Source organism: Magallana gigas, chromosome 9 (assembly GCF_963853765.1).
Source record: "Magallana gigas chromosome 9, xbMagGiga1.1, whole genome shotgun sequence".
NCBI lineage: Eukaryota > Metazoa > Mollusca > Bivalvia > Ostreida > Ostreidae > Magallana > Magallana gigas.
Window position 1 is genome coordinate 3,117,528 of NC_088861.1, and position 26,580 is coordinate 3,144,107.

Consider the following 26,580-nt stretch of genomic DNA (forward strand, 5'->3'; position numbering starts at 1 on the left):
AGGATTAGTTACAAAATTTGGTTTGCTATAAACTATTTCGATGACACGTCTCTCTTATGATGCAATTTACTGCTATAAATTATTAATACTACTTTGAATTTATCACTGACATTCAAATTTCATGCAGAATTACATATATCGTTGTATAACAGGTTTTTAAAGCAAAATGAAGTTCGAAAAAATAAAACTCACATTGCTATAATGAAATAGTAAAAAAAAAATAACTGATATTTTTTTTAGCAGATTATATGAGTTATAAATTAGTAAGTTATTTATGTACATTTACTCTTTTATAATTATACTAAGAATTTATCATTGTACTCTAAAGTTTGGAAATAATTTCCACGATTGCTATATGCAATAATTTGACCACACACATTATATGATAAATTATTTCTTAACATAAATTAGTCTAAGCAATCATAAAAAATAGGGCGGAAAATAAATCTTAAAACCTCCATGAAATTTGATTACATATTTATTTTTTACACTGTATATATTATGCGAATTCCTTTCGCTCAACAATCTAAACCCCGTGTGGCAAATCATTAATATTCCAGAGAGGGTCATTTTATCCGAAAGGGGAGTCATGTTTCAAGTTATTAGTTAGAAATCATTAAATGTCCTGTTTCATAATGTCTGAATAATTTCTATAACAACCATGACAAAATGGCCGCCATGCATCGACACCTTTTTCTTGGATGGGTGTGTAATCCTCAACCCAACACTGTCGACGAATGTTAATTCCGAGAAAATCCGTAATGATTAGCTTTACTGCTAAATAAGAGAGAATTTCGAGAGAATTATAGAATTTAATTCAAACTGAGGTGTCGGGACTGCTGATTTAAATCTCTGGCAGAATTAGAGATTTCTCTATTATCTGATCATCTCTTCTGCTTCGCTGCCACATTTGAAATATATTTACAGAGTTTAACAACTTCAGCGATTAACCGGGTCGCTGCCTTCAACCCTGTCATGAAAGTAAAACCGATTTGATATACTAAGTACCCCGAAAGAAAATTACAAAACTGTATAGGCTTTCAAGTACTTTATCATAACGATGAGAGTTTAACAATGGTAATCGCATACGATGTGATTTTTATATGGGATGAAACATGAACATTAAAAATATGGTAATATTGCAAAGAAAAAAATATCATGATTAGATAGCACTTTAAAAAAATAAGGTGTCCTTTTTGAAAGGCACAAAAATAGGCGTTCTTGATTGTATGGCAAGATACACAGAATGAAAGAATGCTGTAACAAGTCCATAATCTTCATAAAGAATTCTCCCGCTATGAATTGCGTTAAATATTCACATATAAAAACGAAGGTTTGAAACCTTCCAAATAAACATCACAGAGAAATCCAATTTCGTCTACACATACTGTTTCTTGCACGTTTGAATTTGTTCATAAACGTCTGCTATTCTTTGCTGTAGAATTTTTGCATTTTTCTGGGGTAGGCGAGGAATGTGGTTATAAAGCTCTTCGTTTTGGGAGAACATTTTGTTTAGTTCTTCTCCTACACTTCCGGAATGATGGAGGCGCTCTATGGCACGTGCAGTTGAGTTCCTGAACACACATAGAGAGTCCAGTAACGTCCGGTGGTACGAAGCGTATTTATCCAGCAGACGATACCCGTGGAACAATCCGGACTCGTTGTCCAGAAATATCAACCGTCCATTGGATGTTCTCTCAAGATTATGCGCCGGCGTGTTCATCATATTGGGATTCCATTGCTTGTTGAACATGTTATTAACCACACGGTCTAAGTTAGCTGTTAAATAGTCGAATATAATTAAGTCTGACCATTGCACTAAATCACAGAGATCCTCGGGACCTTTGGAGTTCATAAGGTCCTGTTTGGGGTGTAATTTTCTGTCTTCTCCGCGAAATTCAACCGGAATATAGGAGGGTTTGAGTCCCTCCACAAACTGAGTGAAAATGACCACTTTGTCGTCTGCCCACTTGCTGTTGGCGATTTCACCAGTTACCGTCCTCCATCGGTCATCAATTGTGTTCACTAAATGCAAACTAGAAGGGGGCACATTGTCAATACCCAAAAGTTTGCTGAGGTAGAACGAGAAGATTTCGCCCTGTATTTGGTCGGTGTTTAGTCTGTATCTAACACAAGCTTGGGCAGCGTCTTTAAACGTCGCCATTCTATTTTGCATCCTACCACACCCAGTTTCCAGTTTCACGACTTTCGTCTTGTCTATCTTATTCTTCCATCCTTTCTGGTCTCCCTCGGTAAATCCGCCCGGGCATTTTCTCTCTGTGGTCTTGGACCAGAAAACCCCGTCCACAACATCTGGGGATTTCGCTGATTCACGATTCCTAATGACGGCTTCTTTTGCAGGTGAAGTGCCAGAGGAACCGTCCGATTGCTGTGATCCGCTGTAATCGGTTTGTCCCTGTAAGTACGCGTTTGTTCCATTGTTCTGAGGATACACTACTCCATGCGAAGAGGGTTTTACCAGCCTTAGTGGATTATCCAGCGAAAGCTGTTTTCTTGCCGAGCCTTCAGACTCGGAGCGAACACCAATCTTGAAACCAGAGTCTCCAAATTGCTCTTCGTTCAAAGGAAGGGTTATCACCGGAAGCTGTATCACCAACCCGAGGACGAATCCCAAAGTGAAAGCGAGTCCTGCCATGATGACAGCGTTGGATCTTCTCATAACACTACAACACACACAATCAAAGGAGTTCACATAACTTAAACGAGTCCAGCGCTGTTACACAGGGCTTCAAATATCCACATGTATATTTGATATTGCAATCATGGACAGATTAAGAAAGCTCGCTATCTGATCGGCGAGTTTTGTAACGTTGCAGGCTGCCGCACCTGGACTTGTTAGCACCTCATTACTACCTGTGACTCTGTCCGGGAAATCATGGAGCGAGAGACTGTGAATCAGGTCCAATAGTACGACAGTTTGTCTCATAAGAAAGTCACTCTGTCGTCTCCGAGCTCCGCAGAGCCGTGATAATCTCCAAAGTTCTCCGTCTGCCTCCCGTAGATGTGCGACAAACACCGGCTGGTCTCCTCTCTGCAGGGAAGAATTAATTCTCCAACGCTCCAACACGCCACTCAAGAAATTCCCCTTTAACAACGACTTCCTGTAAATATACGTTCATCTATAAGTATTATTGTCTCTTCTTCATAAATAAAACCACCAACACTTTTCTCCGCTGTTTATAATTCATCCTGCCGTTATGCAGTTCCTAACACACTACAGCATATCATTAAAACCCCTTTAATTCTCCTAAGTCGGAACAAAACACACCTTTACGGCGCATGATCCAGGTATAAATCGAACAAGCCCCGCCCACCCTGAATATGTCGGAGAGAATAATGACGGGTTTTCTCGGCGCGTTGTAGAATAAGCTCCCTGCTGCTAGGTGGCTATAAACTGACCCCATTCAGTTCACAATTCTTTACAAAAAATTATTCAATATACAATACAGGGTTAAGAACGCGTAGCGAAACCTGACAGTGTCTTGCGTAAGAATATATCTGTTGTTGAAAAGTTTTCTAGCATTATTAGATGACACTAAGTCGATTTTATATGCTAATGCTGGAAAAAGGCGATGTCAATAATGTTTTCATAATGAGGTAGGGTTTTCGTCACAGCATGAAAGTAATGGTTAGGAATTAATTAATTACATTCTGTGATTGCGATGTTCCAGCTTGTCAATAGTGATTAATATATAACTCTACTGATCCAAAAGTCATCCGTCATCCTAGGGCCAAATTTCAATTAGATTCAACTAAATTCGTGCATCACAGAAGAGTATAAAGGAAAATTGTGGAATTTGATTTAAATATTTGCGATTCATCTTGATTAAAATCAGGGCTTTTTACCTGTTAAAAATAACAATTAATATGCGATCATATTCTAAATGCCCCCATATATCTATGAAGAGCTTATAAATAATATTCAAACAAAAAGAAAACAGAAACCATTGAATAAGATGATATATAGACACTAAAGATAGTGAAATTAAATGATATTAATTCTCAAGTTTGTACGCACAGACGTATTATAAGTTGTTATTGTCAACCATGACCAAAAGGAAATAATGGATTTTAAAACGTGTTCTAAAATATTGAATTTCATATAAAACTTGAGAAAATATAGCACCAGTATGCGTGTTGAACTTTACTTAAAGATGTTTTTTTTCTCTCGGTGGAAATATTCTATCCTAAAGGGGCCTAGTCATAATGCAAATGATGCAATGGTTGATCTGGTTATAAATGAAAATTAAAATAAAAACACGTTTTAAAATTCATAAGTACACTGGCTAGGTTGGTAATCATTATCAAATTTCATTTAGAAGTGCATTTTTTTTAAAAAGACAGTTATGTACATTAGATGATTAGGGGCCTTAAAACGCCAACAATATGGTACTTGTTAATATGAAATTCATGTATGATTTTTTTTAAAAATGTGGTTTACATTTCTTATAACTTTATTAAACTATATTTTATGTTTTGGGTCGTTGTGTAAATGATGCTCTAAGTACAAGGTATAACTAGTTTCAAAATTTAATTTCTAAATTATCAGGAAAATAAGTAAATCAAAATAAACAAAAATAGAAGAAATTTCACAAATTTTAGCACTGGTTCTAGGCTAACTTGAACGTTATAAAAGTGGGAGAGTCGGACTAAATTATGTAATAAACTTTCAATTAGTTTCTGTTTGCTGTAGCTAGAAAACCCGAAAAACAACAAAATTAACGTTTGAAGATAAAAATAAAAAACCGGTGATTTAACATAGAAACATTGGTGAAATCTCTTAAAGAGTCCCTAAAATCTTAAGGCACCTTTTTGTTTAAACAGTATCACTTTCCCTTACAATAAGTCAAGTGGCCACCCCTCCTGTTGAATACAGTTAAAAGTTTTAAACCCTCCGAGTATCCGGAATTGGCCCTTGTGGTCGTAATAAGTGCTTTCAAAACAATCAGACAAATACACACATGACAATTTAAAGCGATAAGATATAAAAACACTGACACTGTGAGTGGGGGTATGATAACGGGTATACACCCTTAGGAGAAGGAATAAATGGCTGACAAAATGCCCTAATGGCCGTCGAGTGCTGACTGTAGAAGGGTTCAATGCAATATATGTATACTGTTTGGAATAAATTCGCTCATTTAAGAACTCATTTTGAAAGAGAAAAAAAAATCCAAAAAATATATTTGATGTTGGAGATATTTAAGATATAAATATTGGAGATATAAGTTTTTTATAAGGTGGGGGTCTTCTGATAAAGATTCTCTCACTTCTAGCGACTATCTAATTTTATGTATCAAGTGAATGTTATTCCGACCAAAGTTTGTTACGCTATAGAAACATGCATAATATTTTTCTCTTGATATGTTTAAATTCTTTATAAAATTTGATCACTGAATATAAATTCAAGATTTCCCTACTACATAATTAAGGCAATAAAATCATCATACAGCAATCTTGCCTTCAAATAGAAAATACAGCTGAGCTACCTGTTCACCAATCAAATATCCTAGTTTTGTTAATAACCGAACAAATAAAATATTGTTTTAATAAACTTCAAAAGAAATGAAATAAATGGCTAATAAATAAACTTGTCTTTGTTTTACCTTGATAGCCGAAAAGCCACATCAATATTCCCAAGTGCTTGCAAAATGTCCACGCTCACCCCAATGTTAAATACATGTATGAATCTGAAAAATCAAGGTCTTGATTAATAAATAATTAACGAATCAGATTGTAATTAACAACTCATTGTCACGTCCCCCCGTGGCATTGACCGCGCGCGAGTAGGTGGTCAGCCACAGAGAGTGACCCCGTGTGACAGCAGTGTGATCTTTCAGGAATGTCAGTGCGCTGAATTATTGCCGATTTGTCACAATATTTTCACAAAAGAACTAAATTAAATTCTTATAATATGTAATAATTCCCAATCGGTCAACCACATCTGTAGGTTTTACACCCGAGATTCGTGACAGCCGTCATGAAAAGGGGGAAAATTTACAAAAAGCTACCTGAAAATTCTCACGTGAAGAAATGGGTGTCACGGATGGAACAATTTATTTGAAACATTTTTATTGTTGGAAAGCTGGAAATATAATCATCAAGAAAATTTAAGATACAACACCATCTGTGCATACATGTACGTGTCTTTAAAGTGTTACAATGCTATGTTTAGTTGTATATATACCTACATGTATATTTACAATAAACCAAGTGCCGAAGTATCTGTTTTATAAACGAAATAAATATAATTTAAAATGCCATATTTTGATGAATTTAAAGTTATGGATGAACATTAAATAGATGAACATAAAATCGGTTATTGTATATTTATATTTTTGACATGCATTTCAGACGGGATTTAACAGTCTCAGTTTTGTGCTAAGACTTATCCCCCGAATCAAAACATGCGTTGAATGAAAATTACTATAAAGCACATAATTCTGTAAATCTCCCCTTCCCAACAAAACGAACTGAAAAACAATTTATTTTCCACAAAACCAACCAGTGGCAATATTTCGTTCTAATCGGCTGGGATCAATTTCTTCTTAATTGTTTATTTATCTACACCCGTCCTATACCCTCCCGGCAATGATTATGTTGGTTTTTGGCCGGGGCCGCATTAAACATTTACTGACCGATTGCTACCGTGTGTTCGAACAATTGACACGCTGTTGGATGCTCATTATAAATTCCCAAGATGCACCACTTGAAATCCCCGGATCATGAGAATTAGACGGACTTCAAATGTTCCCTTTTATGGTAGAAATAATGGGATTTTAATGAACCTGCCACAATGGCGCATCACGCTGACCCTACACTGACATTGATCCCCTAAGATGAATAATGACCTTTTCAATCTCCGAACATGGAGAGTTCTTCAATTTACAGTCCTTTCTTGAGGCCACAATAGTATTGGTTACCATCATCAAACGAAGGGGGTACAAACCGTCCTGACGACAACAGGACGGGTTAAGCCTCTGTCAGTCCCTTTACAGGATCCGTGTCCACGACGACCCTTTGGATTTACAGAAAATTAATTTTTACCTGGTTCAAACTTGATGGTCGACAGAAAAAACCCTATGAGATATAAGGAAAAGCGGCCGATGCATGTTTCTCACAAGAAATTGACAATTGATACACAATGATAAAAGTTATTGTCAAGGCATCGGATTTTTTTGCTGTTCATATTCTGTTGGATGTAGAAAAGGAATCAGATTTCCAACATCAACTAGGAAATCGGACTTATCATTGCACTGAAGATTCGGTTATGAGAAAAAATTATCTCAACTTAAAAAATAATATCCTCCATGTACATGTATACTCATGACGAAATTGGAAAGGGATGATTAAATGAGTACAGACTTCTTTTAAAAATAAAAAAAAAACACAATGAGTAATATATAGACGTCTTATGTCCATTCATTCAAAATTTAAGTTACAACATTACATGAGTATTGAATAAGACAAGGTGCAGCTGAATAAACTTTTCGCTTTTTCTGTAAAAAGTAAATCAAATATTTCAATATATTTAACGTGTTTGGACCAGAATTTCAGCGTTTAATTCAAAGTCACTCAGTGTGTTTTTATAAAGACTGAGAAATAATCATACCTCAATAAAATATACCAGGTAAAGACAAAGGAAATAGTTTTTTCGACAATTGATTACACAAATACGTCGGGTTCGGAATTTCACGGAGTTTGGGTTCTTCTGATCTGACGGATTAGCAAGGCTATCGGTTTATCTGAGAAACAAACTAATTGACCATGACAGACCAAACAAAAGAGATTTGTTACAATAATACAACCTGGTGGCTTTTTTAACGCAACACAAGAACCAAACGGGCGTTATGCAGACACCTGTGTAAGAATTATAGAAACCTTACACATCAAAAGTTCGGCGCTTTCTCAAGATTTGACATAAGCACTCTTGATCTCCTATAAGAGCTTTGAAATTATGCAAATAATCACACAATTCGTATTACGATATCAAATTATGCCCAAAGAACAAAAGTTGAGTTGTTTTATATGAGTGTCTGGGTTAGATAACGATATAATGCACTGAAATAAAGTTTTTAGCACGAAAGATGCTGAAGTATGCTGAATTTGGGGATCCCCTTTTCCTTACAAAATTCAAAGTTACAAAATGATATCAAATACATAAAACATCGCCAGTCACAGTATAAATACATGTACATATTGAACTTACACGTATTTTTCAAGTCTTTTGCTAGGATTTAAAATTTAAAACAAAAAGAATATATTTTGGAGTATACTTAATCTTAAGTGCATACCTTATCTATGAAACAGTAAAATTCCCAAGAAGAAATGGCTTGTGAGCTATAACCAATTTGAGACTTAAAGGGCTGCAGCAGCGTTCTCCAACAACTGAACAGCGACTGAGGGATGCTATTTGACACCGCACATTGAGGCCACCGTTTAGCATCAACAAAATGGCTACCCAAATCGACCAGTACAATCTAATCCCAGTTTTATTTTGAAACAGTAGCCGCGATCCAAACGGCTATGGTGTTGTTCGGTTAAATGTTTGGTGTCGGGTTTCTCCAATTTATAAAAGCCAGTCGATTGGGGACGCAAATAGTTTATCGTGACGAAGCAGGGAAGAATAGGGTACGTGCAATACCTGATCCTTGCTGAACCCCTCCACGGATCACAAACTCCCTTGTCCCACGCCGGCAGCCCGTCTATGTCAGCCACTCCAAGGAGGTGGTGCGGATAAAATTAACAGAATCCATCCATATCATGTTTTAGAATTCAGACTTAAATCCCCGCTTCTCTATACCCATTTTGGTGGATTTAAATCGTCCGGCTTGTTATGTTTAGAAGACCCGAGGTTGCGAGCGATTGTAACATTTCATTTAATGTAAATTGAATTTAAGTTTAATAGTTTATCTATTATGACCTGCCAAGCATCGCATGAATATGTGATAGGCATTTTAAAGCTTCGCTGGTCTCCTTTGTATGGGCTCTAGTTTTGTATGAGCGTATCGGCCTATTGTCGACCGAAGTCAGACGCGGTTAACAAAATTTCTTCTTTTCTGTGAGATAAAATCTAACTTAAATTTCATCCATATCCGTTTTCAAAATTTTTATTGGTCATTAAATTTTTTCAAAGATGTAAAGTGATATACAATATTTTCGAAAATTTAATTCTCACCGATATAAAATAGCAATATGAATTCTGACAGGTTCAGATCCAAGCACGCATTATTTACCCGATGTCGGATTACGTTATTAAGAATGGCAGACACTTCTTGTAGGAGTGTATAGTTAAAAAAAGAAGAGTTCCACAAAGCACAAGGGGCGTTATGTTGACAGAATGAAGCATAAAAAATACGTAACACACAATAACCATACGTCATCAATTAAAAAAAACTAGAAAGTATCAATAGATTTGACATGTACTTTTAATCTGAATTTACATAATTCGATTTGGATTCAAGCACCAAAGGCACGACCAACCGTTGTCATTTTGGAGACAGAAAATAAATTTTCTAAAGAATATATCTATTCATACCTTTGTTAATAGCATGCTTTTTTTTGTCAATCGTTTTAATTATGTTTATCTAGAATGACATTGGTTATACAAATCCAAAAGATATAGACACATGGATTTACTCTACATAGCATTTTTAATAAACTTAATGTTTTCTTCTAAATAACTTTCGGAAATAAATAATAATATTACTTACGTTCACTTAAGCTACATATTAATACATGTTACTCTCTCTCTCGCTATGAAAAGAAATGAAAATTGAGAGAAAAGAATCTTTAGAGAGTAGTTCATCTCTGTAGATACATATAATAGTATATAAGGTATAGAGTACATTTTTAAGCACCTAACAAATGAAATAGATGCACATTCAAGACCTGTGCCATTGTTTGGGTGTCGTAAGGGATACCCTTGGGAGTCGCTATGCGTGTGAGGAGAAGGGTACACTGATTCTTCGTATTTCACCAAAAAACATTTGAAGGGTAAATTTGAATGAGATATATTAGGCCGGATGGCCCGAAAGTCATAAAATTAAATTCCGGCTCCAATATTTCACAATCGCCAATAGCTGCTAGTGCAAGTTTTATGTATTCCACCCCATAAAAATTTACATCTGTTTAAGCAGGGGGCGTGTCACACATGTTCCTAGATGAAGAGATGCTATGCAATATTTTTCAAATTAAAGTTCCGAAAATGTTCGTAAATTCAATCCTCCGAATTCATAAAGGCTTCAAAGGTCCACCTAGCCAGCTAAGCAGAAGATATTTCGACATGCAGGGCATTCAAAAGCCGGGTGGACCATCAAACTCAAATTACTAGTTATCAAATATCCATACAAAACGCCATAGTACACTCATTAAATTCTTGTCTCGCTTCGGAGTTTGGATCTCTTGTTTCCTTTCGGATAGCATCGGTATTTTACATGTCCAAAATTACATGTGTCACCCAGTTTTATTGAGGATACCAATCACATACAAATACATTAATGAAGGCCTCTTTTCTTCGGGGACCTAAGCCTTACAAGTTGATGTTTTGTACGTATAATTACACTTGACAACTTAAGTCGCAGGATCTGGAGTTTTCTATCGGTTCTAAATTTTATCGCGCCAGCATGCAGCTTACTGAATTACGGAGTAAAACGGTTAAAATGGCCGTTCTTTCCAATGCTCCTTTATAAAATTACTTCCACAAGTAGCAATAGATTTATAAACTGAAATACAGAGTTGCCATACATGTAAATGTATGTGTTTTTATAATTCCTTTTATCAAATAGAAGACAAGCCTCGTTTACTCTATATGTTTTAGAACTTTTAAAAAAAGCAAAATTAAGGATGGACAACAAACTAGCCATTGGAGCTGCTTAAACCTTGACATATGATTGGTTGGCCATAAGTTACCACTTAGAAAAGAAAAAAATAATTTTTAGCTGTAAAATTTGAGAATTTTCTTACATCTTATTACAGAGCTCTTCTTTTAAGGAGATTAAAATAGATTAAAATTACCAAGATCATCGAGCCCTCTTAATTTTGAAGACACTGTTTTCCAAAAACACCCGATTGAAATGAATCAAAGAGCCACCAAAACGTTGCGTTTACTATACGTACCAGAACAGTGTACAGGTATAAGCAATCCAGCCCATGTATCACCCGGTACTATAGAAGAGGGATAACATAGAGATTAGTACAAAGTGGTCAGGACTAGATCCGCTCTTTGGTCTACTGATACAGAGATACAGGCGTATATAAAGAGACTTAGCAACTTGTACTGCTAATCCTGGGGAGAGCTGGAGAAAGTCTAGATAACTCATTGGTGATAAAGTGAAGAGGTCCGCTAAGTCGGTAACTGACTGTATTGGGGTGTCTGATTGATAACCGAAGGAGGATTCGGCGAGCCTCAACAACTAATGCGAGCATCCTAACACCTGGATTAGGGGGATACAAAAATGTATCGCCGTGTTGACTTAAGCTATCAACAAATAGCCATCAAAGCCGGATCTTTCTCCAACAGAGAAAGCCCAGGAATTTCCCCATACAAGGCGACATTTTGAGTCCGAAACACAAGACGTCTTAATTTGTTTGTTTTACCCTCTAAGCTCTGAAAAGGTTTCAACTCTGGGTCTGGTTTTCGCTTTTCAATTTATCGTCGATTTGCTCTGCAATGTCTGATAACGGCCAGATTTACGCTTCTTTAGAAACGTCATGATAACTGATTTTCACTTGACGTCAAATTGGATTAAAATGACCACCATACTATAAGAATATAAAAGGGTATATTAGTTTTCTTTTCGTCAACTGTCGATTTTTTTGTTCTATATGATATCGCTTATGCATAGCGCACATCATTTTCTTTCATAAGAGAGAATTTTAACCCCCATAATGAGGGGCCTAAAATGTAGTACGGGGGTTTGTTGGTAATTGAGCAAACTAAATCAAATACCAGAATCAAATTCTCATTGAAAGCCAAATAAAACTGATTGTAAAGACCGATTATTTAAATCATAATGATGGATTTGAGCATGTAAAAACGAACCGTCCCTCTTCAAATAAAAAAGAAATAAAGAAAAAAAAAAGCGCCATGCTGTTTTGTTGCCTCAAATGACAACGAAATCTGAGTTACCTAAAAGTTTTACTTCTTTATATTACAGTTCACAGTGAATGTCAATTTTAATTAAAGTAATTATTGTCAAAAGGGTTTTTTTAACTGGGAAATAGACTTTATTTCAAGTTTTGATAACTGCTGAATCATGAAAGTAATTTGGATATCAACAGTGCTTGCGAAACTCAATTGAACTACCAAAAAGGCATCATGACGTACTGAGAGAGAGAGAGAGAGAGAGAGAGAGAGAGAGAGAGAGAGAGAGAGAGAGAGAGAGAGAGAGAGAGAGAGAATTATACCGAGTTTGTTATTATTTATTAATTTAAAATAAATGAATGCATTACATGGTATCAATAAATCGTTAATATCTAATTTACTGTCAAAGAGGTAGGATAATGAAGATTTTGGCTCTATGTTTAAAGTTAAAAAATGTCAAGAAAACATCTTTGATACAAAGGTCTTATTGATAACGTATTCCCTATAATTGGTGCAATTTCTTTTTTCTATATAGCAGTTAAATTGCTTCATTTTGGGGGGTTTGAGTTGCTTAGATAGAAGAGGCGTAGCCCTTAATTAGCGATGAGATATGAAAACTCACCGGTAAAAATGCTATTCCTCAATAGAAAAAAACATCCTAATTTCGACTTCAACGTGTCAATATGCTATGAAAATCAAGAATCTTTAGCAACAATGAAATGCCTTGTGTAATTTAAAATTTGTCTTTTGTGGAATGTTTTAAACGATTTTCTATGTAAACACCGCCTTCGTAAAGAAATACTTGGAGCCCCGCGCCGTCGCCGGTCCGAGGTTTCTGACAGCGGAAATATACTGAATATTTGTCACCCCCCTAAAAATCATCCAAACGCCTAATTCCCATCTAAGCCCAATCTAATTATCAACAGTTTGCCATAAATCGTTTTAGCTAGCTGAAAGAGTTGATAGAAACTTATTCAATTCAGTGGCAAAACTTAGTTTCTGGAGCATTTGGTACGTTCGTCATTTTTCGCACAGAAACTCAATTCTGCACAGATGGGGTTCATATTGGTTATAATGTTCATGAATGCGTAATTCAGTCCGCTAATCAATGTTTTGTAAGTTGTCAATAGGTATGCCTTGTACAGGTTATTGGAACAGGTAAGTAGATTAGCAGAAGTGTTCATCGAATCCTCGCAATCGAACGTAATTTATTTTTGATGTGTGAAATGGCGGTCAACTCTCTTCTATAACAAAGGAACACGTTTGGCATCTTCAGTATAGAAAATATCTATAGAAGCTCGTTTATCATACCCCAAAAACTTAAAAGATAAAATATACTGAAGTTTATATCTTATTGCCTATAATCAGATATCGAATTACGAAACTGATTTCATTAACGCTATATGTTAATGTATAGCTCGAAGTATAAAATTGCTCCGAAGTATACGTTCAAAACAATTTCGGACGCACGTGTGCACGTACAAGTATATACCATGGGGTTAAGAATTTTAAAACAACTAAACTTTATCGACACGTACAAAGGAAAAAATTACACATCAAATGGAAGACTCAGGGTGAACTTTGCAGGTGATATGTTTGACATCAGCAGCCATTGATGTAGCGGTCCGCGTTACCTAGTAACGGAAGCTGGTACAACGTTATACCCCGGGTATGTTTTACACGTTTATCTATACAAAGCCGCGTTAACTTACACAAAACAACTGGCACCCACCTGACGAACTCGTTAATTATGTTAATTTGATATGGCCCTGGGAGATAAATTGTAGGTAAACGTGTAAGCTTTACTTACATACAAGATAGATTTCTACACATGTCATCTTGATTACACCGGGTTTTAGTCATTAACTGAGTGCAAATATGTGCATACACATTGCACATGCCACGAAAATCCATTATACGCCGATGGTAATGAAATTTTCCTCTATCAGTCCACATTTTTCAAAGATAAATCTAGCAAGTACTTTTCAAGATTAAAGATGATATGTCAGTTTTAGCGGAAAAAAACCTTCTTAATTAAGTTAGTACATGTATTTTAGATATAGTATAAGGTTAGCAAGACATTGATTTAGCGAAAAAAAGAGCTACCGATGATATCTGATGTAAATGTAAGGGGATGGAGAGAAGGATGAATAAAGAATTAATAGAGACACTTTTTAGGTAAATTTCAGTCACTGACAATAAATAAGTAATGATGTTCAATTGTAACTTTTCGTAGCGACCAATACAGTTAAGTTTAACAGTAAAAACAGGCGAAAAATGTAACATTTATCCTGAACAGAAAACAAAGCCATGTCTTAAAAAGTCAAGATTTTTTTCTACAAGGAAATAAAGGTGATTGATTATCGAGTATTTGATCCGCTAAAGCCGAATAGAAAAGCTTACCTCCGTCGACAGGTTCGTGCAGAAAACAATTGTCAGGAAATAAATTAAAACGAAATTAACACCGAATATCCTTAGAACTCTACACACCTCACCTGCCGATCAGTCCGTCACGTGGTCAACCAAGCGTGACGATTTACCTGCCTTCTTATCTAATCGATTACAAACGCTACTTTTGTGGCAACCTGGATCAGCTTGAATAATGGCCCTCCAAAATCTTATCTAGTCTTTTAATGTTTTTGTTTTAAATCATATCATATACTCCAGTTATGCCAACTCGAAGGGACCCTCTTGTTTGACAAACAGTGTCTCATCTCTAGAAATGTTTGCCCTGAGAACTGTACGAATGTTTAAATTGCTTGTTTGAGATGCCCTAACGGTTATTGAAAGCAAACACACAAACCCAAAATGTCCATTCTTATCAAATAATATCAAACATTGCGTATTATGTCGATTGCCTGAAAAGTAACTATTGCGTTCATTTCAAATGACAAATTGTAAATCTGTTAACAAATGAACGCGAAATTACGAGGGTGAAATGTCTGGTCTCTGTTTCTCAAACTGAAGTTAAGAAAGCTTCCCATGTGAACGTGACTCCACTTACGACATTCATGTTCAGATTTTCAAATTTACAATTTTTGATAATGAATTTCCTTATCTGAGTCAACGGGAGATTTTTCTTATATACATTTGTAGGTGGTTTTGTGATTTTTGCAAACCACAATATCGACAAAATCTGTTCCCCTAAAATTGTTGACGATTAAGAAATGTTATCAATGTTTAGCATAAGTTTTGACTTAAGGATATAGGAAACATAACTTTTTTAATGCTATTTTTGTCATTTTATTTTTAGGGTTATTTTTGTGCTCTTCTGAGTGCAGTTTTGTTTGGTTTTTATTTTTTGTACGGAAAGGTTATCAACAACAGCAAAACAGAATATTGATATTAAGAATGAAATAATATCTTTATTTTCTGTTAAAATGTCTATGATCTAATATCAATATTCTTATATATATGACAATATTTTTCTGTATAAGTGGTAAATGCCTGTGTCTTATGTGTGTATTTTTACTTACAGTGAATGCTATCAGATACAATTTGAATTGAATCCTATGTATGACTGTGTACATCACGATAATATTGATTCAAAAAATAGTTTAGCGTTGTACGATACTTACCCCTTTAAATTTTCTTTGATTTTGAATTTTTAAAGCAATATTTTTTTGTTTTAAAAGGACGATTTAGAAGATTTCCAAATAAATGGAGATATGTCACACACTTATTTGGGTATTTATTAAGATTTACTGAGCATTTATATTAAGTTGTTCAAAATCAGTTATACTAAAAGAAATATAAGTACTTACGTATAAGAACTATTGAAGTTTTAAGTTATTTTAAAAGGTTCAATTTCGTATTTTCAAAAAAAAAGTGTTTTCACACACAGAAAAAGTGAGATTTTCAAATGTAATGAATATTTCATATGTAATGTAAAATAATTAAGACTGCAGATTATTTCAAGAGTGAAGTGTGATCGAATTTTTTTCCATATTCCATCTTTCCTTAATTCTAGCTGCATCATTATTTTTATCAGCATTAGATACATTGAATGTACAGAAAAAAAAAAACCCAATCAAAATTTATCAAACATGCAAAATTGGCTAAAACATTATATGGATGAATAAAGAAATTACAAATTATCACTTCTTTTAAAAACATCTTTTTCGTACAAATAACTATCAACAGAAAATTTAAATCGTCAAAAAGGAGGAAAAAATGGAACACGAATATCTTTAATTACGTAACCAAATAAAAAAAAAAGGGAAAAAAATTCCTATAGAAATTCGAACAATATCGTCTCTACAACCTTACTCTCCACAGAAACACCTCTTGATTGATGGTGAAAGTTGTTTTACACAATGACTTGAGATTGACAGGAAGGCCCAGTAGATAAGACAGTGTTTATGCGAGTTGTTCGAGAGTTTGACACAGACAGGAAGTGTTCGGTCCTCACACGGCTCTATTTACTCACCTGTTCCACGAAAACAATGCAATCTTCATGTACAGAAACCAAGGTGAGAGAGTGAAATTGTGTTTAATCCATTTTCACTCTCTGATAACATGCACGGGGATATTCTCTCTCTCTCAAGTTTCTGACAGAGTTTTTACCTTTTAGCAATAGAGTATTTTCTTTACACTATAGGCACCGGAGAAACAATACCCCATTGAGTCGCAAACTGAACACTTCAGGAAATTATATTTGCTGCAAAACGTACTCACATAAAAACATTCGTTACATATAACATTCAATAATAAAATTGAGTATTTATTCAATTATGTTTTGGAGACTCCCACTTTACATGTATTATATCTTCTCGAATATCAAAAATGCAGACGACACCCGTTTTGTTTTGAAAATGTTGAGCAAACTGATGGTGAAAATGAATTTTACGCCTCCCGTACCAGTCTTTGGCATGATCTAGCAAAACATGATCTCGGCAAACTAAATATTGCAACATCATGCCATGTATTATAACGAATTATCATATTTCCACCATTTTTTGTAATTTACAAGACAAGAAATGGCGCCATGCTGTTCAAATTAAATGGCATCGTAACCAATTTTGTGCTAAAGAGACAATGCGATCTATAGGGGAACAAACCTGGGAGGCTCTCTTAAGGTGTTCATAATTGGTCAAGAGGAAACTCGAATTTCCTCAGACTAGGATGATTTAGTAAATGCAATTGGAGAGGCTGCATCAAAGGTATTTAAGAGGATTAATCAAAATGGCCGACAACTGACGCTAGCTAGATAAGGTTGATAAATAATTCAAAGTCGTCTAGAATTTTTTTTTACGCCATTAAGAGAGAAAATGGACACCGTATTCAGCGTTTGACATCTCTTGACAATAATGGAAGAATTCGGATCTGTAACGCAATCTAAAATTAATTGATAACATCTGCATTTTCATACGTAATCCCTTACCCCCTTGCCTTTCGCCTTTATACTACATTTTATTGCCCACAAAAACTAGTCTCGCCTACACTGGGATACTAGTGCTATCTTTTAATTAACGTATGTTTTTCTTTCTTTATACAAGTCATAAAGGACCGATTCAAAGAATAATTGATTCGCAACCACATGGTGCAATGCTAGCTCAATTTTCTTGTAAAATCTTATTAACTATATGAAAAGTTCCATCAAAACACGTAAGGACAAGAGATTAAAAGAGAGATACGATTTCCATGAAATGACCATATCAAATTTGATTATATTATTACATGTATTATTATACAAAACATTTGTTTTCGCTATCAAAACATTTTTAGATGCTATATTAGATCTATGCTTAATATTCGTATTTTTCTCTTATAAGTATACCTATATACGTACATATATGTACATGTATATGCATTGAGTAGATCTGAATAGCAATGCTTTAGCATCATTTTGTTAAGGCCACAATTGGTTCTTTCTTTTTTATTATTATAAAATTCTCATTATAATAATTTATTGGCTTTTTTCTTTTTTGTATATTGTTTTATGCACATTGACCAATCTAAAACATATTGCCAAGCCAATAAATAGTATAGTAAACAATGCAATACTTTTCTTGTTGATAATATTTTTTTAATCGGAAATTTATGGATGAAATCCACTGGGTCAATATTGCAAGACCCCGCAATAACCAGAACAGCGCACATGCAGTTGATTTTTATTACAAAAAATAATTAATGTTGATTTTTATGGGGGAAAAGTCGACTGATTTTCAAGAGACACATTTTGTTATTTTAATGTGATTGATAAAAAAATTATTCATGAACATTTTGTACTTCAAGTTTCCTAGTCTAGTACTAAGCGTATGTTGAATGTACATATACAATATGTCTTGAGTAAAAGATGAAAGTTCCCAATTATTAATATTAAGTGATCCAAATATCATGACATGCAAATTTAACAGAATTTTACTTACATAAGAAAAGTATACAAGACTTATACCTCATTAGACCGACTGAAAGAATACATTGATGGTGCGAGGGATAATTACCATTACTTGCTTATACTCAAGTAAAACAGCAAGATAACTGATGAGGACTATAGGTGACCGTGTCCAGCTTTAGATAATTATAATCTCCTGTAAAAGAGTTTCTCTGTTCAAAGATATAGAATAAATGTGAAAATTTTAAAGCTTAGATTTGTGGATTTTTTCTATACTGATTTATGGCTAAAAAATCATATCTTAAATTCAAGATGAGTTCTTAGAGTGACTTAGACACGATTTGAGCTTTAGAATTAAAAATTTTATTTTTACATTTTCAATATTTAGAATGGTTGATATGGGTAACTTTAATCCTTTGTCAAAATTTGAAAGTCAAATATTGAGTTAAAAGCAAGATAAAGAGTTAAATGTTCTTTGTTTTGGAAACAAAACTCGAGCCTTGTTATTGTTTACATATTTGTTTTATTGGTGTAAGTTTCATTCAAATGTTGCTTTTTTCTGTTGATAATCATTATATTAGAACCATTTTTACAAGAGCTTGGACTTTGGGTACTCGTGTCAAACAGCAATGTGACGTAGGCCTGTCTGTTACATTGATAGCCACTCAGTCATGGTTCTTTGAAATCAACAAAATTTGTCTGGCTTTTGAGTTAAGTCTACCCAACGTCATTTTGAACTTGTTTTGATGCAAGAAATAGATAGATACATCCTACTGAAAGTCCAAGGCCTTGTTAAAATGGTTCTATTTATGATCACATTGAATCAGTTTACCTTCTTTCTATGAGTCATTTGGTCAAAAAAGTGGTAATTTCATACTTTACATTATTTGTAAACAAATATAAGACTCTAGCTTTGTTTACATAACAATGAATTCTTACCCTTGTATCTCTTTTATAACTTGACTTCTCACATTCAAATTTTGGTCAATCATTCAAAATGTGCAAGTAAATCATTTTATACATAAAAAATAAAAAATAAAATGTTGATGTAAAATCGTGTCCAAGTCCCTTTAAGCGCCCATGCAGTCTACTCGTTTTAAATAAAAATCAACCAAGAAAACACTTTATGAAGAACTATGTTGGACACTCCAGTAAAAAAAAAAGCAGAAGGACAATTAACATTGATATATAAAAATAATAAATATCTGTAAAAAAAAACAACAAAACAAAACAAAAAACAAACCAAAAAAACCCTTCTGTACATACTGCCACCATCCATATGTAGAAAGTACTCGATATATTTGACATTGTGATTGATAAGATGTCCAACGCCAAAATTAAACGCATTTACAATGTATATTTGATACATTGCTTTATCTAGTTGCATGAATTTCAATTTGAAATATATCAAGCGACATAAATGGGTTTTTCGTACAATACAAAAATATCGAAAATTTACAAACTTATCGGCAATTTCTTCTATTTCCCAACCTAATGTCTCCAATTTTTCTGATAACACACAGGGTTTGACATGCTGTCTGATTTTATTCTGTATGTGCTGTTATGTACCAGTATTTGAATAAAATATTATTGAACTCATTATCTGAATACATTTTGAAAAATATGAATTTGTGTTTGTCCGTACTATAAACTTATACACGCTGAACATGTAAATAGATGCAGGAAAAATGTAAAGTTTCATGTAATCGTGATATATAGTTTGTCCAAGTTTTGGAAAAACAGAGAAAGACACATCTATAAGGCGTATACATGTAATTCATAACAGCATAATTAATGTACATGTATCTGGATTTGAGCAAAATGTCTTATTACTTGAAAACTCTCTACAAAACGGCATCTTTTAATATTTGTAATCTTTAAGTTATTCGGTGTTTCTTTTTTATTTCAATAAAGAAGAAAACTACGTTTTTTGGTTTTCATTTCGTGAGTAAATGTTTATCGAAAAAAGGATAGAATAAATCTCTCTAAAGTGCGCCAGGAATTTCGGTTTAAGTTTTTGATTTGTCTGAGAGTTTTGCTCACACGTATTGAATACATATAAACTGCAGGTAATTATCTGTTACAGGTGGGCTTAGGGCTTCTCATCGTCAGGAAAAAAAATATGAAATAACACACGGAGATCAGAGACAAACTTCAGAAACAAGAGGATCTATCGCCATGACAACCAGAGAGGAGCCCCTTACAAGTCTGCCGATCCCGATCCTAAAGGTTATATATCATTTCTACTCACCGATTTAGACCTGGGGTGCATTAGGCGCCATTGTGGTTCATGCTTTTGTAGAAAAATGCCGAACATGGAGATAAAACCATTACGCAGGCATTTTGAAAACTCTTCTGACAGTTAAGAAAAAACGATTTTTCATTTAAGGAAATAACATTTACAATTCCTTCAGGTATTAGCGGTGAGCCGGGCAGTAGATTAAGGAAAACCGTAGTAACTCAGGCACGGGACCTTATCAAGCCGCACAAGAAAGGAGCAAAGCCGCCGCTTTATGCAGTATTTGTTTGGGAATATGATTTATTTGTTCTTCGAGTATGGGGGCTTTGAAAAATTACTTAATGATGGAGCGAGCTTTTGTTGAAATTTTTGGCAAGAAACGCATTCGGAAACCTGGTCAATTTGCAGGGTAGAAATCGGTATGATAACATTGTTAGTGATATCTTAAGTTGGTTACCTTAAAATCTAATTAAATCATGATAAGGAAATGTTACTTTGTGTTGGACAATGGCGATTAATGACTGACACTATGTAAATAAAATGGAGGTTAATTTCTACTAATGACGCATTCTAAATGAAACTTCCTAAGTCTTTGGAATGTTAAATAATAAATACATGGGATAGCTGTTTTCATTTTTTTTCCCATCTTTGATAATGTTTATTTGAAAAATTCAAATCAGCGACATTGACTAAGGTTTATATCATTTCAGAGAGAGAGAGAGAAAGAGAGAGAGAGAGAGAGAGAGAGAGAGAGAGAGAGAGAGAGAGAGCTTCTGTGCACTCTGGCATATGAACAACCCACAACATAATATTACCATTATCCAAAATAAGATAACCATAGGCCTATGTATTTACAATCTAAGTCATCTCTTAACCTATAGACAATTGTCAAACTTAATTTTGAGTGTACATGTATATACAATTCGAAGACAAAACTTTATAGATATATTGATACTCATCTTCATATGATTTACTTACTGCTTTTTTACATGCATGCATCTCAACTCTTTAATCCGTGATGGACTTTATTATATTAAGTTAGTATGAATTAAGATGACCTAGGTCAAATGGGTCGGGTGCTTATGATGTACAATTTCTTTTTGTAAAGATAGTTTTAATTATTTTACGACACAAAACTTGTACATAAAGTCGCACATGGCACTATATTGAATAAATAACTTACTTATTTACTTAAATGATACATCATTAATTAGAAATTGTTAATTTCTTTTTTTTTTAAATTTCTTTCAGATACTCCAGTTCCGCTAAAAGTTACGCAAGCAGTTACATATCAACAAAAAAGAAAATGATGAATAAATATAAAGCTCCGAATAAATGATATGTACATATTTATGGCTTACTTGTGCGATGATATCTTCGTTGATACACTCTCAGAATAAAATAAATCGTGGACAAGTAAAAACAAGATAGCTGGAATAAAGTGCAGATAACACCCGGGTTTATTTGTATTAAGAGTGCAAAAAACATATTTCTTAAAACATCCCATTCTAAGACCCAAAAACATAATCCCACCAACACAAGCAACTCCTTTTATGATTCAATGGGTGGGCTGAATTTAAAAGTAGTAAGTTGGGGAGATGTTTATCAGGCAAAGCGACATTATTTAGTGGAATATTTTTGATAGCATGAGAAACTCATCAAAATGCTAAGATATGTTGAAGATGGCGGTGATAACATTCAGACACTAAATTGACAGCTGCCTCGCTAATTAATGACTGTCTTCCTATACTTTAGAATTTCTGTTGACAAAATCCTGGGGCACTGAGTTTTTGAACCCATTTACTTGTCTATCTGTACATCTCTATCTGTGCCTTGTCAATTGATGGAAAATAATTGGATGCAAATTCATATAATGTTTTATAAACACATTTATACATTGCATTCAATGACACAAGGTTTTCTGAAACCTTAGTATTAAAGATTAGTATCTTTCATGCAAATGAAATGGACATATTTATTATCATTTAGGATGCAAGTTCATTAGAAACTGTTGCAGGAATTAAGTTTACATGTGCATGTTTATAGGTAAGGCCTACTAGTTAACAGGAGTAGGAAAATAAATGTTACATGCATACTATTACATAGGTAGACATTTCATTTGCTTTACACAAGTGTGTTGGAGTTACAGTTCTTAGTGTTCATGTTAATATTCATATATATATAGCCTTTTCTTTTATTCTTTTAAAAATGTGCAAGTTGTTTTATGCAACCGGTCAAAATTCTCTATAATATTAATGTCTCTACACAAGATGATTTTCCAAAAGAAAATTCCAATTTTATTAACATAATTATTCCTTTATACTGCCAGATAGAAAAATATTAAAGATAAAATGTTTCAATTAGGATTTGATAATTTTGTATAACCTTTGAACGTATAATAGTATTAAAATGCTTTTATATGAAAAAAGAAATGTGTAATTTAATTATTATAATAGTTTGGTGGCAAATTTTTCAAAGAAATTTCTGCTAAGCGTTTTAATAAATTGAATTTAACAAGCAGAGAAATTATTAAAAATAGTTAGAAGGTAAAAATTATAATAGACAAATACCTTTGCAAAATTTAAGCACAACATCTTTAAAATCAAAGAAAATCACATATGGCAGTTAAAAAAAGCCAACAAAAATAAATAAAACAACATAACAAAAAAATAAGGATGAAATATATATATAAAAAAAAAAATCCTAAACTCACAAAACCCTCGGATATGACGCTAGTCACATGGACAGGGATTTTGTCAACCTAATTAATTTGTATATCTTACATAGAAACATATGCATCACGACAGATACATCTTACAAGTCAAAACAGCATTACAATGTCGTCTGCCGAAAATCAAACGAAAAATGTTGAAGAACCAGCATCAGCTCATGATGGAAAGCAGGAATTTGAGAATGGGAATAATGGGGAAGAAGAGGATGACGTCAAAAGGGAAGATGATGAGGACGAAGTCGATCATAACGGCTACATCAAAAGTGATTTCTTGAAGATTCCCATAACAGTTTCTGCCGCAAAGACCGAGGTATTGAATTTATTATTTACACTAGATATATCATCTGGATAATGTTGTGTGCACATGGTGACAAACATGTAAAATTATATTGATAATGTAATTTGATATTTCAAAAAAATTCTGTCACTCCAAATTTGTGGTAAGGCATTTCACTTTTGTATTCCCCTTTTGTTTTATTCTATAAATTCTTATGAATAATTATGCAGATGAGAATGATTTTTTGACATTCTTAATATTTCAGAAAAAGACAAAATTTCATTAATTTTAATTTTCATCATTTTCAAATTATATTAACCCCATTAACATGACGATTTTCAATGATATCAATGTTTTATGATAACTTTTAAAATTCATTTTATAAAATTGTTTCAATATATCTCATTTCTACATGCACGCTTTATTCAAGCAAAATTTACGTGCGATTTTATTTCAGAAGGAACAACCAACTGACGAATCTTTCAAGCAGACTGATGAAAATGTAATAGAATTTATTTCTGACTATAAAATCAGTGAAGAAATTTGATAAAGACAGAATAGTGAATTACCCATCTGATAATGATAAAATAAAATTTAATATATAGATAATTTAAAAATAGAATATGAACTCTTCTAAATGTAAATATTTTATGTAAAACCCACACTTTACGCACAAGGATTAAATTAATCTTATCATTAAATGTCGCAATATAATGGAGCGGTTACAAGAACATAAAATGGTAATGTAAATAATATATTTTGCAGGAAGTGGCCAAACCTTCACAAAACAGCACAAAGAAAACAGGAGGTAAACCTTTACCGGAAAAAGAAATTGACATCGTCCAAGTTCCGGTAATGCAGAAATACATGTAAAATGCTGCAGAATAATTTTTCTATATGTTCTTTTGCAGATAATAAAAGTAATTGTTTTTAAAGGAAATACATATATGAATATTTTCTTTTTTCTACTTTCAATTCATCAGCATATTTACATGTAGTACGTCTGAGTTTGTAGGCAAGAGGAAGGGAACCCTGAAATCCCCCAACTAAATGTAAAATATTGTATTCAATCATAATAATCAAATCATAATAAACCACCATATACATGTACGAAAAATGACTGATAATAAAAAATAATTGTACATTTTTTTTATTTCAAAATATTTGATCGAGTTTGTTTATTTTATGTTTCCAGAATTTTCCAGAACCAGGCCCAAAATATGACACACCCTCCCCTCGCAGGCCGCACCATCGAGAAGGTTCGTGCTGTGGATATAGAGAGAATAATCCCCCATGCCACCATTTTTGTAACCAAGGAGTCGGCCGCGGGTGCCCTCTATTTTCTCCCTCTGCTGCCCTGCCATTCTTCGGGTACCCTGTTATGATCATGCCTGCTTTTTCTCCGATGGGATTTTACGGGCAATGCATGACCAACATGAATCGCCAATTTGCAGATTGTTATCGGGGTGGAAACCAATTTTTTAATTGCTGTTGCCACCGTCAAAATTTATCGCCATGTTGTCCTTACGACGAAACTAACGCTCGCAATCACCATAATGAATCCCAGGATCATTGCTATGATGGAGACCCGACAAGAGAATACACCTCCGGTAACCACCACCATCATCAACAAGATGGCTGCTGCGAAAATCAGGATTATAACTATAACTATAATTGCAAACAAGATGTCGATGACGATGACGTATACGATGATGCAAAGTCAGTGGAGGAACTGTTAGAGGAATACCTAGAGGACATCGACGAGAAAACCGAACGGATCCATGACATCCTCGACGATTATGCAGCCATGGATCTGTTTATCAGCGTGCATGGATTCCAACCGGAAGAAGTCCACGTCACTGCTAAGGAAGGCATCATCACTGTCAAGGGAGACCACCAGTACAGTGAGGCTATGTGGGTACGAGTCCGTAACTTCTCGGAGAGTTACGAGATCCCAGAGGAGTTTGATGTCTCCAGGACCACAGCAGTAATTACTGGGGACTCACTGTGTGTGAGAATTCCGCATGTTGATGGGGAATAGGGACACGGGACTTCTCGTCATTTGCCTTACTCAAACCTTTATGACGCTTAAAAATGTTGCATGTTTTTTTCTTGGTTTTATTTTGCATAAGCAATTATACAAATTGTTATGTATTTTGAGATTTATTTTTGTTGTATAAGACATATTTTCATTCAGATATATTAATTTATCAATTATAAGTTTTAGAATTACAAATTATATTGTAGTACAGTAAAGGTGCATTAAGACATACTGACGCTACATATGCAGCTGTCTTCTCTATATTTTATTTTCTTTGTTGTAAGCATGCTTCATATAATTACTTTTTATGATTAAAAAACATCAGGATAATATAGCCCTATGGAAATCAGATACTCTCACAAGTGTTCAAAAAACCTAAACTTATATGCAATGTAAGTTTGATTTGGCTAATAAAGCTTCATGTATATTAAATATTTGTATTGATTTGTAATTTTATTACAATTAATTTAAAGGAATAATAAAATAATTTCTAAATTTTACATCGTTTAACATTGATATCGGAAAGCTAATTTTTGTTCCTTGGGTGAAGGAGGGTATTGGGTGTCTCTTGGACTAATTGGACTAATAATTGGACGTCCAATTATTACTTGCAGAAATCAATCGGTCAGTGAAAAAACAACCGTAATTTAGAGTACATGTATTAAATTAAAAAAGTATACAATGTATGTGTTGTTCATTTTCATTTGACTTTTAAAACAATTTATCTTATAGGTAGATAAATTCCTACACTGAGATAATAACAGGGTTTGCCACGGATTCCTATAAAAGGAATTCGAACGGTTGTATTATAATTCAGAATAATGTAGCAGATGCATACACATAAAGTTG

At 33.9% G+C, this 26,580-nt stretch overlaps 2 protein-coding genes across 2 annotated transcripts; one reads left to right on the plus strand and one right to left on the minus strand.

Annotated features, from left to right (window-relative positions):
• Positions 1-1,033: 1,033 nt before the first annotated feature.
• Positions 1,034-5,784, minus strand: LOC105348692 (four-jointed box protein 1). The gene is made up of 2 exons (XM_034476873.2): positions 5,628-5,784; positions 1,034-3,122 (listed from the first exon to the last, which is right to left on the minus strand). The coding sequence occupies exon 2, from the start codon at positions 2,678-2,680 to the stop codon at positions 1,379-1,381; it is 1,302 nt and encodes a 433-aa protein (XP_034332764.1). The 5' UTR covers positions 2,681-3,122; positions 5,628-5,784; the 3' UTR covers positions 1,034-1,378.
• A 7,863-nt stretch (positions 5,785-13,647) lies between these two features.
• LOC105348693 (uncharacterized) lies at positions 13,648-26,121 on the plus strand. The gene is made up of 6 exons (XM_066070596.1): positions 13,648-13,775; positions 20,530-20,672; positions 23,470-23,723; positions 24,148-24,192; positions 24,456-24,542; positions 24,886-26,121. The coding sequence occupies exons 3-6, from the start codon at positions 23,520-23,522 to the stop codon at positions 25,729-25,731; spliced, it is 1,182 nt and encodes a 393-aa protein (XP_065926668.1). The 5' UTR covers positions 13,648-13,775; positions 20,530-20,672; positions 23,470-23,519; the 3' UTR covers positions 25,732-26,121.
• The last annotated feature ends 459 nt before the right edge of the window (positions 26,122-26,580 follow it).